A 16875-nucleotide genomic window follows, 5' to 3' on the forward strand; every position below is an offset into this window, starting at 1 on the left:
TGTCTTTCAGAAGAGACATTTAATTGCTTCCTAACAACATTAAAATACATAAGACTAAAATTGCAGATCTGGTCACTAGCACGGTGGTTTCCCTGAGATTAGCTGTCAGGTTTTGTTTCAAAGTGATTCATATACATAGTTCTTTAGGATATTTTAAGGCCATAAGTGGTGCCAATCAAATACAACTCTTAGTTCTTCCTAAGCAGCAAAGGCATGCTCACCAATAACAGAATGAAAAAGAATGATGTTTAAGAAGCAAGAATTGGAGGAGCCCAGAGGGTTTTAGGGCTGGGCTCTGCCATCACCAACAGGGCAAATGAAAGCTCTTCAACTCAGATGCTTTTTGTGGAATCCTGTAGGCTAAGTAAAGGCTTAACTTGTTTGTGCAAATCACTACTTTTCAAAGTGTTTAAATGTAACATGCTTTGGAGAATGTCATCAGGAACTATGAGTAGAAGTCTTCATTTTGTTTATTAATTTTCAGATTTTTGTCATTACTGCTTAAAAAGCTAATTGGAATGCCCATGTTCTAATTTGAAACCACGCAACAATTTAAAAGACTACATATTATTTCCTGATATCTTTCAATTCCTTTGTGTGTACCAGTAACTGCATTTTTAATATATCCCATTTAATATGCAATTTTTACCTATTTCATTGCATGATACACAAAATCTCACAATTAGCTTTCAGTCAGCTGCTGTTAACGGTAGGCATCTAATATACCTGACAGTGCTGTGATGTTAGATTACTATAAGTTAGATAGGGATTCATTTATAATTGAAATTTATATTAATGCTCTGAGATTGATACTTTTATGATAAACTTAAAATGTTTATTTTCTTACATTTATAAAAGCTTGAAGTTATTTCAAAATCATATCACTCTCGCTGATTGACATTTAATTGAAAATTCAGAGGATCACAAACTTAATCAGATGCTCTGTATTGCATTACAGTACTGGATACTATTGCCATTTTCAGTTGAATAGATTTACATTTTGATTTGGCGTTTACACAAAGGATACCAGGAAATTGTAGAAAGTTAAAAATCACACACAACACCAGGTTATAGTCCAACAGGTTTAATTGGAAGCACACTAGCTTTCAGAGTGACGCTCCTTCGTCAGGTGGTTGTGCCAAATCAGGGAAATTGTAGCATTCTGTCCAATTGTTGCACAATTTATGCTTTCAAGCTCTGTCTGAGAAATTTTCAGTTCTACACAACTATTATATTAAAGCTACAACAATTGTTGCTATTGACATTAGCTGTCACAAATATTTAGATGATCGCGATTACAAGAGACAAAGGAATTTCTGAAAGGATTAGCAGTTTGACGAAGAAGTTCAGATTCTGTCGCTTATCTGTGTGGGGAGTTTTGGCACGAATGTTGGTATCGCTGTTGGCATCAGAGCTGATGAACTGGAGGGTGGAATCTGTCACATTTCCCAAGCCTTGTAGCTGGAGATCAATATATTTTGGAAGCTGAAAGAGAAAAACACCGCTCGACCTGCCATGGGCTGGGTTTCCAAAATCAGGCCTAACTGTTATACTGACAATAATTAATTTATTTCAAATAGGTTTATTACAATCAGAAATGTATGATTTTACTGCCCAAATTTATGGGTGAAGAAAACACTCAAGACAAGGATGAATGAATGGAGACATAAGAATGAATGGCAACAGATTGCAGTTACAATACACACCTTAAACTAAACCTCATGACTACATTCACCCATGTCTAAAGTTGCCAACTTTGGATAAGGGCATTGCTGGAAATTTGCACATATTTTGATGCAGCATCAGATCACATTGTCCGTTTGCAAAACAGATTAAATTAGTTCATTTGCTTGCATTAGATTTCCAGTCAGAAACTATTTTGCAACACATCTCTATTGCGTATACGCAAACAAGAGAAGCTCAGGATAAACAAAAGAAACCACCAAGGGAGTGATTCAAAGGCTAGGGAAACCCTGATTCGACTAGTGCACAGCCACAAGCCAAGATATTCATCTCCACAGAACACCCACCTCAGTCAACTAATGTCATAGGAATCGAGTATCAGGCTATCAAACTTCCAGGAGTGCTTTCAGAGGTGATAAACTTTAACTGATTTTTTTTGAGGTGCTATGACTGCTTTGGACAGTATCAGAGGGTGAGTTTATGTGGACAATGAAATTGCCTAACTGCTTATTGATCTGTGTATACTAGCCATTTTACTGGAACACTGAACCAGCCAGTTTCTAACTGGAGTAATTGGTTGATCTGGAAGATATAGTGAAAAAAAGGATCCTTTAATGCTTTCTCTCTAGCTGAGTAAGTAGACATGAAATGTACTTTGTAATCCTTGCCCCTGGTTCATTGCATGTTAATCTCAATTGTTTTTGCTAGACGGTGTCATTGGAGTCAATTGAGAAATTGGATAAGTACAACCTGCAGACATATCAACTAGGTCCATAATTGAGTTAGTAAGTGGGAGCCAGTTTAAACACGGTCTTCAAAGATAAATACATACAGTCAAGGGTAAAATAATATGGTGGTGCAGGAACTCAGGGATGGAGGAAATGACTTGGTCATCACTATCTTCTGTTATCTATGCAGCCTTTATTATACTACTTTTCAGTCTAACCATCAACAGAGATTTTCAGAGAGCCAAGTGAGAGGCAGTTTTCCCAAGGTCTCATTGGCAGTGCTGACAATGACACTCACTGATGCTTTTGCAGTTTTATACCCCACAGCATTGAACAGGAGAGGCTGTGTATACATAACAGCTCTGATGTCTTACAGTTACATTATTTCCCTGCACAGAATGTTAATAAACTGGTACCTTGTTTCTGTACAGCAACAATTGGCCAGGTCAGAATGGAGCTGCTGGCTGAGCAAACTTTACAAAAACGTAGAATTCAAACGAATTTTTGAAGCACCAAAATTCACTAGTACAAAATTGTGATCTTCCTAGACAGCAGTGTTCCATTAGAAGTTAAACACATTCATTGAAACATTATTGAGCATTGAGATTTATATTTTATCAATAATATTTCATTAATTTACAGTTGATACTGTTAAACAAAATAAAAGGTAAACATCCAAGAAACAAGTTGCTTTATTTAAAATAGGGTTCTTTTGGTTAACTGGCTCAGAGGTCCTGATGAATGCCTCCTCGAATACTTCAAATCCACATCTGTTTTGATTCTCACTCACGTAAAAGAGATTCCCTATGTTTTACTTTAAAAACATCCACCATATTAAAACACGTGCAAGGAGTGAACCATTCAAATACAAATCAATCACTGTACATACAACTGAAGAACAGACATAAAATACTGGAATGGAATAGGCTAAAAGGAAAATAACTAGGCATCCACAGCACAGGACTAAAGAAAATCTCAATTTCCAGCTTCAATGTGAATGCATTCATTAATCCATAAAATGTTTTAAACTGCATCAACTGAATATATTTCTAATGAATATACAATTGAGCAAAGGCAGCAATATGAAACTATAGGGTTAACCAAGACGTAGTCTTCATTTGAGGAAGAAGCTTAATTCTTCATTTTCTTCCAATCCTTTCGTCCAGACGTTTCTGGAGTTGTTTCTGCCCTTCTCTTCTGTGCCTAACAGTATATAAACAGTTGTTACAAATGGGATAATAAATTAAAAAATCTGAAATACAAACAAAAAATACTGAAAAGGAACAAATATACAGGCATCTAACAGAGAAAAGGTACATCAAAACTTAGGTTAAAGAACCTTTGTTCTGTCAAAGCAGCCCTACTCAAAATGTTAACCTGTCTTTTCTCCTCAGACACTAACAGATTTACTGTGTACTACAGAGTTTCAAATTAATTTCACTTTTTATTAGTTCAACTTCACATGTAGAATATTAAAATCCTTTGTGTACCTGGCTGTCATTGGAAACAGAATTCCAATTGGAACCAGGGGAGTAAACAGACAAACTTGACTGCCCATCAGACTGAGCTTAACTGACTATTTCCACTCTAAATTACATATTTCCATGTCTGTACTCGAGTCAATCTGCTGAATCTTTTGTTGCTTTGGCTAAGTGTCAGTTGCATTGAGTAAGGCTATGTGACTTAGTGAGATCTTCCACTGTATCCTTACTAAACTTGCCTCATTTGTAACCTATCTCGCCAAACTGGCATCTCTCTCTGACTACAGCCATATTTGCCACATGCCATTCCTTGAACAATTCTTCACTCACTGGATATCTGCTAAAAGACTGACATCCTGACTTCCCACACCATCTTCAGAATGCTGCTGTGTGCTTGAAGAAGCACTGGCAATCTGGTATTGCCCAACCCCAACAACAATATGGCACAGTGGCCACATAAACAAGGTGCTCTTGGCAGACAGCCAACATGGCTAATACTCCCTCATACACACAAGCCCACTGTTTAACCCATTGGACTACACATTCAACGCATTCTTACCTACATCACAGCTAACCACCCTCTCTCAGTCACCGCTGCACTGCTTCCAATGTCCACTGTCAACCCACAGGTCTACTGTCCAGCATGAGGTCATTACATACAGGTGAGAAATCCAACAACTACAAACATGAACTTTTGTTTACAACTGGCAAAAACAAAGAAACAAAACTGAAGCTGTCTGCTATACACCCAGTAGCTGTCCATTCCATGATAGTCTGCTACATCCAGCTGTCATTTACTGGAACCAAGTGTCAATCAGCTCCTAGCACTGTCCAATGCAGCTGAGCTGTGTCATTCACCAAGACAGCTTCCTCCTCTCCAATGTCCCCCTCCTCCTCAGAAAGCTGATCACATCCTCTCAGTTCATTAGCACTGAAAAACAATCTCTGCACAGCACATTATTCTGGGATGAGGCAGCATACTCCATCCAGGCTAGAATGAATGTACCCTCCCAGATCACTGAAAGCAGTGGAACTGCATCTTCAGCAGCCCGACTGTCTGTCAGCCCCACCATGGCCTTGGTCACAGCATGGGCATCAACTTGGCAGAAGTGCCATGCCTGCTGAGTGACTAAAACATCACATTAATAAAGGATCATCCTCCCTTTGCCCCTACAGTCTCCCTTGCTTCTTTGTGAACAATCAAGGCATGGACCATCAGGTCTGTATTCACCCCTGACCTCTGACAGACTTCAATGAGTAGCCCCTAAACATGACCGACTAGACCCCTGACTGCTGTTTTTGTAGGTCCCTAACTGATGAGACTCGATTTGCATGACTGCTAGTGCTGGACCTACAGGACTGACCATTGTTTACTTCCTGGACTGTAATCAGACAGGTGTCCTGACCATAAGTGGTCTGAGTAAATTAATGACCATTGCCAAGGCCTTTGATTGTGTGTAGACTGTGTCCACAATTGGGAGCTCTGACAGACAGCGACTCTCGTTGACTGGACTGGAAACTAGCCCCCAGCCACCTTCCGACATAGTCATTGGTTGAATATAATGGGTCTGTGTACCGACAGTCAAAACATGCCGTAGGTCTCAGACTGACGTCTCAGTAAAGTGTACAGCAAGATGTTCCCCTGAACCCCAAAGAGATGCCTACTGACAAGCATGACAAGCAGCTTGTGCCTGTGTGACTGTACAAAAGAGCATGTCATTATGGCAGTACTGATACGCTCTGGCTGAAGCAACAACGTGCTAAAAGGCATGGCTCGGCATTGAAACTGAATGCTAAGTGCGTGAGTAATAAGATAGCCACCAAGAGGCCCTGAGATACAGCCTTTCCAATCCATGAGCTGGGTGCCTGCCTGTAGACACAAACCATCCCTGCAGCAGCATGTCAATGCTATTTGCTGATGTGCTCTGCAATACAGATCTGCCCTTCCTAAGCATCATAGAAGTGGATCAGAGAGGGGCCATGAGTATCCTGAGGGGTTGGTAAATGCCCATGCCCAGGGGATGCGTGCCAATGGATTGTATTATGTAGTGGGTAACACGAACGCTGTTCACAGCCAGTAGCGAGCTGAAGTTACCACGTACACACTCTGAATTCCATGTTGAGAACTCTTGCTCTATAGTCTGCTTGGCTCAATTCATAAGATAGGAAGCTGCATATTGATAAGACAAGATGTGCAGTTAATAAGGTCATTAACGAACAATAGTCCCCCTTAATAGGCAATTCACTGCTGCCTAGCAAGAGCCTTGTCTCAAATGCTCAAAAGATCCATAAAAGTCAACAAGTTCCTCTCAGCAGTAAGATCATCCTCGATTGACTTCTCGTGCTATTCTGCCACAAATCTCAGGTGAGCCTGCATTGTTCATGGCCCTTTAATATTCTGTGCATTGGCTCAGCCCTCCTGCCAGCACAATCAAGTGTAGCAGTAATTTATTGAGAAACCAGACTTCTAGGTATTGTTCATATGTTGCATTCATTCTAGCCAGTTTAGGACATTTCAGGCAGCAACTGATCTGAGCTCAATGAACTAGCAAATGGATAAGGAAAAAAAAAAGTGTCCAGGGTTTCATTTTAAGATTTTCAACAAGAACCCCAACTGGGAAGTATGAATAGCTTGGACAATATCAGACATAATCCAACACAGTAAATGCTGGAGAACCTCAGCAGGTATGGCAGCATCTGTGAAGACAGAAACAGAGTTAACATTTCAAATCCAGTATGACCCTTCTTCAGACATAATCAGCTGTTTTGATGTTTCAGTTAAATAGTCTAACTGATATCCAGTGGCTGGACTGACAAAACCAAAAGAAGATTACGTGCACATAATATCGGGGGGCTGGCACCAAACAGAGACAAGTGTTCCAGCAAAAGCTAGCAGCTTCTGGTAAGGACTGGAGAAAATGGAGGAAAAATGGCAAAAGCTGTCATTGCCACTTGTTTTACTTTCCTAAAGCTAAAACAAAGTGGATATTTTAAAAGTCCTTCATTGTTCTTCATTATTTGGAGCGAATGCTCCCAAGCCAGTCGACGAGGAGGAACTGAACTAACATCAGTAAGTATGCAATCATTAAAAAGTACTACTACTGCACATCAAGAACTCTTCATAACAAGTTTACTCTGCTAAAACAAAAACTTCACTTCAGCTTTTCTATGTTAGTGTATAACCTAAAGTGGCTAACTTAAAAAAAAACTAGCAATAAATGTTCACTGCCAGAAGCAGAGATTCTCTGTTTCTCTGATGGAATCTATATTTGAAAGTGTGGGAGAAAGGGTAATTTATTCAGCACGACTCTGTAATATGTTTCATGGAGGTGTCCTTTCAATTATTTTCCAAATTCCTGAGGCAGAGAATGAGAATAAATACTTCACTGACATCTGTCAACATTCTACAAGGGTTCAAACAGTATTTTTCATTCTAGATTCAGATGCATTTTAACTCCAGAGAGCTCAGTTATAAAGTTGGGCAAAGAAGTTTAATATTATCCAAAATTATCGAAGCAATTTCAAACATCTTCTGACCTTTTAAATACAAACTCATTTATGCTTTCCATTTACACTTAGAATGAAATCCTTGCTTTTCATCATTGAAGTCAGTGTGAAAATAAAGTGAAAAATCTGGTTCTATTAAAGCCAACAAACCAAAATAGCCTCATTACGATCAATATTGGTACATGACACTGCTTTTTAAACAATTTATTTTAAAATTTTGCTATCATAAAGCAAAGAATGTTAATACTAGAGAATGAAAGAGTCTCCGTTTAGGAGGAACTCAACATGATCAATTTTCAATGTCTTTGCCTACCATTAACAAGATAGAAACACATTCACAATAGAGTTGGCAGTCTTAGAAACCTAGCACTAGGCACATGCCATTTAGCCCATTGAGTTTGTTCCACTATTCCATGAGGCAATGGCTATACTAGGACCTAGATCCATACCCTTGCCCATATCATATGGTACCTTCTATCTAGCTATCAATCGCAGATTTAAAAATTAATAAATGATCTGGCATTGCTGTTTGTGTGGGAAAATTTCAAACTTTTACAGCCCTTTGTCATAAAGTTATACAATCAAACAGCACGAAAACAGACCCTCAGTCCAACCAGACATTCAAATCTGACCTAATTCCATTTACCAGCATTTGGCCCATATCTCTCTAAACCTTTCCTACTCAAGAACCCATCCAGATGCTTTTTAAATATTGTAATTGTACCACCCTGATCACTTCCTCTGGCATCTCATTGCATACACACAATACCCACTGCCTGAAAATGTTACCCCTCACATCCTTTTTAAATCTTGCTGGTGTCACCTTAAACATATACCTTTAAGGTTTGGACTCCCCCACCCTCGGAAAAAGTCTTTGGCTGTTCACCCTATCCATGCCCCTCATGATTTTATAAACCTCTGTAAGGTCACCTCCTCAGCCACTGATGCTCCAGGAAAAAAACGCCCCAGCCTCTTCCCATAACACAAACCCTCCAGTCCCAGCAGCACTCTTGCACATCTTTTCTGCAACTTCTCAAGTCTAACAACGTGCAGGAGGACCACCAGAATTGTACACTGCATTCTGTGTGACAAATTGTTTCCTGATTTCACTCCTGAAAGGTCTGGCTCCAAACTGCTTCTTTCATCCTGGACCCTCCAATTCTTCTCAATCTACCAAAATCATTTCTCCTTAATAACCCTGCTGGCCTGCATGCCAGTTCCTTAGCTCCAAGACACAACAAGATGGGTGGCAGAAAAGCCCTTCTCACTCGTGGTGTGTAGGCAATTTTACTCATTAAAGGCCGTTAAAACCAACTGGAGGAAGTCAAAGTAGGTCCAGTCAGCTTATGTTTTCCTGCTGGCGGTAAGAGCCAGCTTAGATGCTTGGAGGTGGACTCTCTACAGGAAGCTGGGTTCGGTGTGGGGAGGGTGGGGGAGGAAGAGGAGGACGACTAGTACTCCAAGAAGGGAGGCCTGAAGTCCCTCCCAACTTGCCGAACTGCAGCAGCATGCAGCCAATGAGGTAATTCCCTTGGCTCTCAGCGGTTTCCTGGCTGAAAGGTCACATTGAAGATCTATCTCCCTTACTTCGCTTGCATTCCAGCCTGCTCCTATTTTCAAGCTGCAAGCCCTCTGATTGGCTGTCCAGCTTCAAGAGATCATCCATTATTTTTATTTGGATAGTTAGGCCTGCTCTCTGCAGGGAAAATCACAATGAGCAATTATTTGCTGTACAGTGCAGTTTTATGATAATCTGACAACAAATTCCTGTCCAGGGACTCTGAGAAAGTTGAGAGGAGATTGCATAATTGTGCTTAACATTACAAGGTGGTTTGATAAGATTAACTAATTTAAAAAAGTCTGGCAGCTATTACATTGCTAACATGAGAGCATAAATTTAAGATAATTATTAAAGAGCCTTTTCTTTCTAAACCGCAGTTAGGATCTGGATGCATCTCCAGAAACAGTGGAAGCAGAATCAATCATAGCTTATCCGTAAGCTGCAAATTGAAAAAGAAAAATTGACGGTTAGCAAGCAGAGGGAGTGGGAATAAATAAAGGGTTCTTTCAGAGAGCTGGCCAAGGTATGATGGCTGACTGGCACCTCTGTGTGCTGTAAAATTCCATTATCCTAATGCTCTAATGTGTTATAACTCCAATTTCAGAAAAAAAAGCACCCTTTACTGCAGGAGCGTAATATTTCATTACCACCACCAGTCATCTTGTGACCTCTCTGAGATTGAGAAGATGACATTCATGTCAGGAATTATATTGTCGAGACTAGAAACCTTCTGAGATTACCCAGAGTGATTTCGTGGCGAGCAGAGATGGACATTTCATCAATAGTATTAGAAGGTTCAAAACTCAGTCACAGATTTAGCCACTACTGGAGGTAGGTGAGATTTTTTTAAGCAAATGAAGTGCTCCCTCTTCTTGTGGTTCCCTGCATGAAAGGGAACTGCTTTCAGAGCTGCATATCAAGACTATCTGCCACCTCGCTTTCTCTATTTACTCTGAACAAAATTTGAAATACCGTTCCAGTTTTAGGTCCTCGTCGTTTCTTCTCAGCACGTTCCTTTTCTTCAAGTTCTGAGTTTTCTTTCTCAATTAGAGATATCAATGTATTGCAGCGTCTCTGGAGTTCCTGATGTAAGAAGAGTATGAAGAAAGAAATGTTATCGTCATCAATAACAAAGGGCAATCTCATTGAGATATATGACATTGCTGAAGGTTTAGACAAGGTAGATATTGTGTGGGATTTGTTTTCTGACTGGGAATCAAGAACCAAGGGCCAAAGTCTAAAAATTAGGGGTCATCATTGACAGACCAGTTCAGAGCCATGCAATTGTGGGTGAATCAAGAATGTCACCCATGGACTTTCTCACTCAGCACTTCAATGCAGAGATGGCAAGAAAGGGGTGAGTTTCCTACCAGGGAAGACTCACTCAATTACTTCTACTTCTTGTCACCTCCACGAAGGGGAAAATTACATCCTATGTTTCTAATTATTTTGTCAGATTGGGACTAATGAATACAGCAGCCATTTTACAGTAAAATCACAGAAGCAGATAACTGTCCAGTTTTACTCTCACAGCTATTAGATTTAAAGATTGTAATTCTAATTTAATTGAGCAAATTTATTTGCCTAACTTAAAGACCAAAATGGCCAAACGAAAGTTATCCCTACGTAAAATGAAAATGTGTTATACCCCTGTTTATTTTGACCACTTGAAGAATACATTTAGCACAAATTTGTAATCTGCTGAGTTTCAAACCTATTTATTAAATAAATTACATGCAAATAGTTTTCTTTAAAGATGACAGTCATGTCTAAAAAGCAAACCAAAGCCACTGTTCTCAAAGGCACCTTCAGTCTTCCTGTGTAAACCTGTTCTTATAGGAAAAGGATTTTCCTATGAATAGAATTTCATAAATGCCAGTAATTGTTTGTGAGTTGTGAATAAAACTCATCCAAATTAATAGACATTAAAAGACTAATAGGTTTTTGAATTTGCTCAGCACCACGTAAATCTTACATATGAATGATACTATCACATTTGATTTTTCTAAATGTACAATTTATAACTCTCCCAAAACAAGTACCACAATGGCACTTAATTAACATAGTGTGATCTTTGTGAGGAATCTTAGTGCCTGAAAATGTGGGAGTTCGAATCTTTGTAGCATTTAAATTCAAGACTCAACAATTTGAAAACCTAGTGAACATTTTCAAATTAACTGAACATTTTCTTACCATTGCTGTCCTGGACTTGATAAACCAGTCAAACCTAAATTGTGGGGCATTGCGCACACATTGTCGCAGTTCCTCATACACATTTTCTTTATCAAAGCCCATCTTGTGCAGCATACAGATGAGGAAGCGATCTTCCTCTTCTGTATAATTCTTTCCTTTGTTAGTTCCATACTGAATACGCAGTTGATGGAAAGGAGCTTTATATCTTGCCATCTGAAATGAAGGAACAGACGGACAAGTTAAAACAACATACCAAGAAACATGTACCACATCAGAAAGTTCACTCTTTTTCAGTAATACGAGGAATCAGATTACAAGGTAATGCATATGCAGTGAATCACCCAACATCATCTTTAAAGCAACACTTGACTTACAGAAAAAAATGAATATTGAACTCTCTGATTTAACAATAGTTTATATTCTAATCCATTGGTAATTTTAAATGTAAGGATACAGACAGTGCTATGATCTTCAAAATAGTTCTTCAGTGTATTCCACAACAGGATTAACTTTGCTTTTGACTGCACAGCATGTCATCAATATTGCAGGGACTGTCAACCCAGATTAGAAAGTTAGGGATATTAATCCCACAATCTTTTAACAGACAGATATGTACCAACACGTGAATCATGAAATAGTTCTATATTCCATACTGTCAATTTCACACATGCCACTGGTGGTATATCAAAACTATGCAGTTCAGAAGTCCTGTTCAAATTGAGCACGTCAATCCTCTTGCATACATTTATCATGTATACATGAGTATGCCTAAAGTTTCACTGCCTGAGCACTCAAATGAATACATCATAAACAAAAAAGAATTAGAGTTAACACTGCATGACACTTAGTGGTATTAAGTAAAACAAAAAAAAAGTCACCTTTGCATCTAAAGCTTTCTTTATGCTAATCCGTCTTTGAATCCTTGACTCCCCACGCTCAATCTGGGCCATGATCTTCTCGATGTCCTGCAATTCATTGCAGCGTTCCCAGAAAACAGCTAAAGATTCAAGTACATGTAAAGAATGAAACAGCCTGCAACACTCAAAGAATATTTGACCACACAACAAACATCAACTACCCTAGTTCCCATTTCAATTTTCCTGCTCATCTCCCAGAATTTCAACTGAAAAGGGAGCTGTCAGCTTGTCAAATGTTCAAAGTGTCAGCCTTAAATTTGGTGAGTGTAAAGACCATATTTCCTTTATTTTTTTTCTTGTGCACTAGGGGCTAAACTGGGAAAAGGACTGCTTTAAACCAAGGACTGTGGAAGGAGTTGCTGCATGTTTTAAATCAAGCAATCGGAACTCATTGTGAACTGTATTTATATTGTTGCTTGTTCAAGCAGTGGAGGAAGAAGTATAAGCTGCCATGACATGGCCATGTGATCAAAGCAAACCGCCCAGAGAGAGAGAGAGACGATTGGTTTATGCAATAAGGTCCAGTTGTGGAGGCAAGGAAAAACACCGTCTGGTTTCTGGGCAGGTAGCCTGAGAATGTGTGAATAAACAGAGAATGTTTCTCTTTCTTTCTCTACAGTGAGGTAACAAAACTAGAAAAATAGCTAGCTATTGTCTCCCACCTGCTATAAGCAGTTGCCTCTATGCCGTGACTAAACAATTACAGTATCAACTGCTCTGTGTCTGCACTATAGAACTGAAAACAACTTGGAGAGAATGAGAAGCTTGAAGGTGAAAAAGACCTGGAAAACAAAAGAGATGCCTCTCTGAATCATGTGGCCATCGAAATGTGTTTCCCCGATACTTTTTCTCCACCCATAACATCCATGTCTCTGTATGTCTTTATATGCATGTGAAGTGGTTTAAGAAGGGGGCTAGAGTTTTAGCTTAGTGGAGTTCTATAGTGATAATTCAGTTTTATAAAGCTGTGGTTAAAATTAATTTCTTTGTGAAAGTGGAGTACTGGAGACTTTGAGTAACTCAATGAAAACTTTAGCTTGCATGATAATCCCAGGAATGGGGGCTTCGAATATCAGCGCACTTCCCAATTTGATCACAAAAGATTCTTATTTATCTTCCACTTTCTATGACCCACGGGTAGGCTGACAGAATGCTGGATGATTCAAATCTCACGGTTAAAAGATTTTTTAAATAAAACACTATGGTCAATTTAAACAGGAAAATTTAAATCCCGAAGGAAAAGAATGCAAACCGACAAATATCTTCAACAATAAGATCCTTTTTGGTCAAACCTAGATTTACAACTCATGTTTGATGACCAAAACTAAAAAAGAATACTAATTCTGTCAAGAACTGGGAACAAATTTACCAGAATACTCAATGACCTCTTCAGGAGTCTTGCCCTCAACTTCTCTGGCAATGTTATCAATATCATCTCGACCATACTTCTCATTGGCTTTGATAAACTGATTGAAGTCCCGTTTGTTCCAAGTTGTGAAACCCTAGCAAACAATTTGCCAGTGGCAGTTTGAGTAACACAACTTAAATTTGCACTGCAAGTTAATTACTACATGTAAGCACAAGTGATCATTAAATGTAATAGGTAATTTTGGAGTAAGGATATTAAATATGGAGAGTTGTGACTTCCATTAATTTTAGTTAAATGTCAATGTGTTTTGATCATAATTATCTCACAATACAAATAAATTAATTCCAAAAATATGCAAAACAAACTTACACAATAAGTGAAGACTAATCGTATTTATTAATTAGTAGGATTAATATGATGGCACGTGATGGAAGGTTACAATTTGAACGCAGACCTCTTTTTAATTATTAAAAATTAATTAACAGCTCAATATGATAGGGCACTGAAGGAACACTCATAATCAATTTCTAAGCTATATATAGGACTCAGATAGTTAGAGTAGATAGGTTTTATCAAAAAGAAATGATTTCACACTCCCAAGACAAAGCTCACAAAGCATCTAGGTGCAACAGCCAAAAGCTCCTGCGATTCTGGTGGGTTCAGACATTCAACTAATGACTAAATTCCAAAACCAACAGAGACTAGATCTTCGGGTCAAAACGTACTGCATGCAATTTCAACACGCGTCAGCAATTTTACTGGCAAATTAATTCATATCTAGCATGTTATACTTTTGCATTTCCTACATTATGAGTTCCATTTATTAACAGTGCAGCATTAACGGTTGTGCAAACAAGATGTTGATAATAAAACAGCTTTACACACAGCATTTAATTAGTTCACTTCCTCAATATTATTTTTAAAGGTAGCTGAGGAGTTTTTTTTTTCGTGGGTCCTAGTTCTGTGACAGTTGGCTTAGGAGTTTGTTTTACTGCTGTTTTGTGAACGATATGCAAGATACAAATAAAAAAAATTGCATCTTCAACTTTGTTGGACAAATGACAGAAGTTATTATACAAAAGAACTGAAAAATATGTGCAGATGCTATGCAAGCAATTATAGTATTTTATATTTATATATAATGCATTCTTAAAGATATTCCAATTCCAATAGTGAAGAAGATGTAGATCAGCATTATCTTTTGTCTAAACTGCAATAGGCTTGGAAGTACACCTGTGTAAGAAGCTTCTCTTTCTCCTCAATTTCCTTCTGGTTGAGAGGCAGTGCATCATCAATTTTCCGCTGCTCTTCCTTTTGTACTTGAGCTGCATTGTGTAAGTCAGGATTCCGGGGGACCTGGAATCATTCCCAAATGGGCAGTAAGTTACTTAAATGCATTACTCCATATTGTTATATTCTTATAGCAGCATCCAACACAATGCAAAGAAAAAATCCAATTGGCTTGTCTACTTATGAAAAGAGTTACCAAGTGCCTCAAAAGATAGGTTACCTTCAAATCTCAACATTGTATTAAACTGCATCCGCATTTCATGTATTCTTTTGATTCTTAAAAAGTTGTTTATTTGGAAAATAGTTGTACCTTCAATGTCACTTTTCACTAAGGATTCAAACACTGAAAAGATTACAGATTGTCATCCAAACACAATATATTGCATTTGAACACAAGGGTCAAGATTAAATGTAATCAATAAAGATTAAGATTAAGCTCATTTATGGAACAAAACTTTCAACCACAGATTAGGTTTCCATCACCAATACTGGCAACATGCAGAAACTAGAACATCAATTGGACCAGAATTGGAGCTTTGAGGTGATAAGAGATTTGTCACTGAACATGTGTCTCAACTGCTCACTGTCTCAAGTAATTTGACCACAAACTGACTGCCAGAAAAGCTTATTGGGAGAATGCAGAACTCAGTGAGATGCTCATTTGGAGAGCCAGACAGGCATAAGCTGAATGACCTATTTTCGTGTGATAATAATTCTGTGATTCCATGAAAACTTCGCCCAAGTTCAATTATTTAATACAATCTCAATCATGAGCATCCAAAGGTAGTAGTCACGCATAGCAAATGAACACACTCCATTTTTGTTGACTCAATGCAAGTGCACACTAATATTAACATGAAATATGTGGTCAAATCTTAATGCATAGTGAAGGATAGAAGCATCACGCAAAAAGTACTGGGAAGCCATGCACTCTGCACCTCCAGAACTGACTGGATGTCTTCATTTTCTCTACAAATATAAAGGAGTTTCAATGGGAAAAGACTGGCTTTGCGTGATGCTGTTGATGTTCGTTGTACTGGAATGCAAAGTGCACTGTGAAGTATTTCATAGAAAATCACAGAATCACTTACACCTCAATACAATGAATTTCAGCCAATTACTCAATTCTTAAGACATTTGCACTGCAATACCTTATAGCCTATACTTTTTCGATAAGACAGGATTTCTTTCTCCAGTAATTCAAATAGGCGTGGTGGAAAAAACTGGAAGTCTTGAATACTTGGCTGTTTTGGAGGTCGAGGTGCCTACAATATATAATAACTGTAATCAGAATGGAAACATTCAGTACCTCTTTGTCTTTTGTCTATTTGCAAGAGCTGCGCATAAATCTTTGTTATTTTTAATCATTTTCTTTTGCTCTTTATGAAAGACTTCTAAGAAAAATAAACATCTTAAATGATCATTCTCACGTTTTTAAATTACAACAAAGCAACCAAATAAGAACATCAAATTTCAATCATTAAGTACTTTTTATTGGATCAGGAAAAACAAATTCATCTTTAATGGAATCGTAAGCAATTTTCCAGGAAAGCACTTTGCAAGCCTAGTGGTGCGGTCAGTATGTGTCAACCCAGACCTTTGCCAAGATTGGTTTGTACCCGCCAAGTACAAGTGCAGTAAAGGACCAGGCTGAGGGGGGGAAAAAGTCACATTTAGAACACAGAATAATACAGTGCAGAGCAGGCCATTTGGCCCTCAATGTTGTGCTGATCTGTGAACTAATCGAAGCCCATCACCCTACACTATCCCCTCATCATCGATATGCTTATCCAAGGACTATTTAAATGCCCCTAGTTTGGCTGAGTTAACTAAGATTTGTATTTATGATCTATATAATATTATTCAGACAAAAAGACAACTTTTTACAGTCTAGAGAGATGAATTTTACAAATGAGGTGAAAGGACTCAGGGGGAATGAAATTTACAACAGAATAAGCATATTTTAAGGAAGTGTCTGCAGTACCCAAGACAGTCAGCAAGATCAAATGGCTAAGGAGAATCACAATAAGCGAGTCTGCAAACTTGAAGTTGGATTATCTGTGAAGTCTAAGTCCACCGAGAAAGTTCTCAAAGCAAAGCAAGTTGAAGGTTTCAAAGATAGGGAGAGACCTCTTATAAAAGGAGA

At 38.4% G+C, this 16875-nt stretch overlaps 1 protein-coding gene across 2 annotated transcripts in view; it reads right to left on the bottom strand.

Annotated features, from left to right (window-relative positions):
- Positions 1 to 1068: 1068 nt before the first annotated feature.
- The window catches only part of smarca1 (SWI/SNF related, matrix associated, actin dependent regulator of chromatin, subfamily a, member 1), a 106621-nt gene continuing 90814 nt past the window's right edge, over positions 1069 to 16875 (bottom strand). For both annotated transcript variants that reach the window (XM_060832512.1, XM_060832511.1), the window contains exons 19-25: positions 15881 to 15994; positions 14673 to 14795; positions 13440 to 13572; positions 12032 to 12150; positions 11154 to 11366; positions 9933 to 10043; positions 1069 to 3614 (exon numbers count right to left, since the gene is read on the bottom strand). In XM_060832512.1, the coding sequence (XP_060688495.1) occupies positions 3543 to 3614; positions 9933 to 10043; positions 11154 to 11366; positions 12032 to 12150; positions 13440 to 13572; positions 14673 to 14795; positions 15881 to 15994 (885 nt within the window). In that variant the 3' untranslated portion in view covers positions 1069 to 3542. The remainder of the gene's footprint in view (positions 3615 to 9932; positions 10044 to 11153; positions 11367 to 12031; positions 12151 to 13439; positions 13573 to 14672; positions 14796 to 15880; positions 15995 to 16875) is intronic.

The sequence above is a fragment of the Hemiscyllium ocellatum genome, chromosome 11, assembly GCF_020745735.1.
Source record: "Hemiscyllium ocellatum isolate sHemOce1 chromosome 11, sHemOce1.pat.X.cur, whole genome shotgun sequence".
NCBI lineage: Eukaryota > Metazoa > Chordata > Chondrichthyes > Orectolobiformes > Hemiscylliidae > Hemiscyllium > Hemiscyllium ocellatum.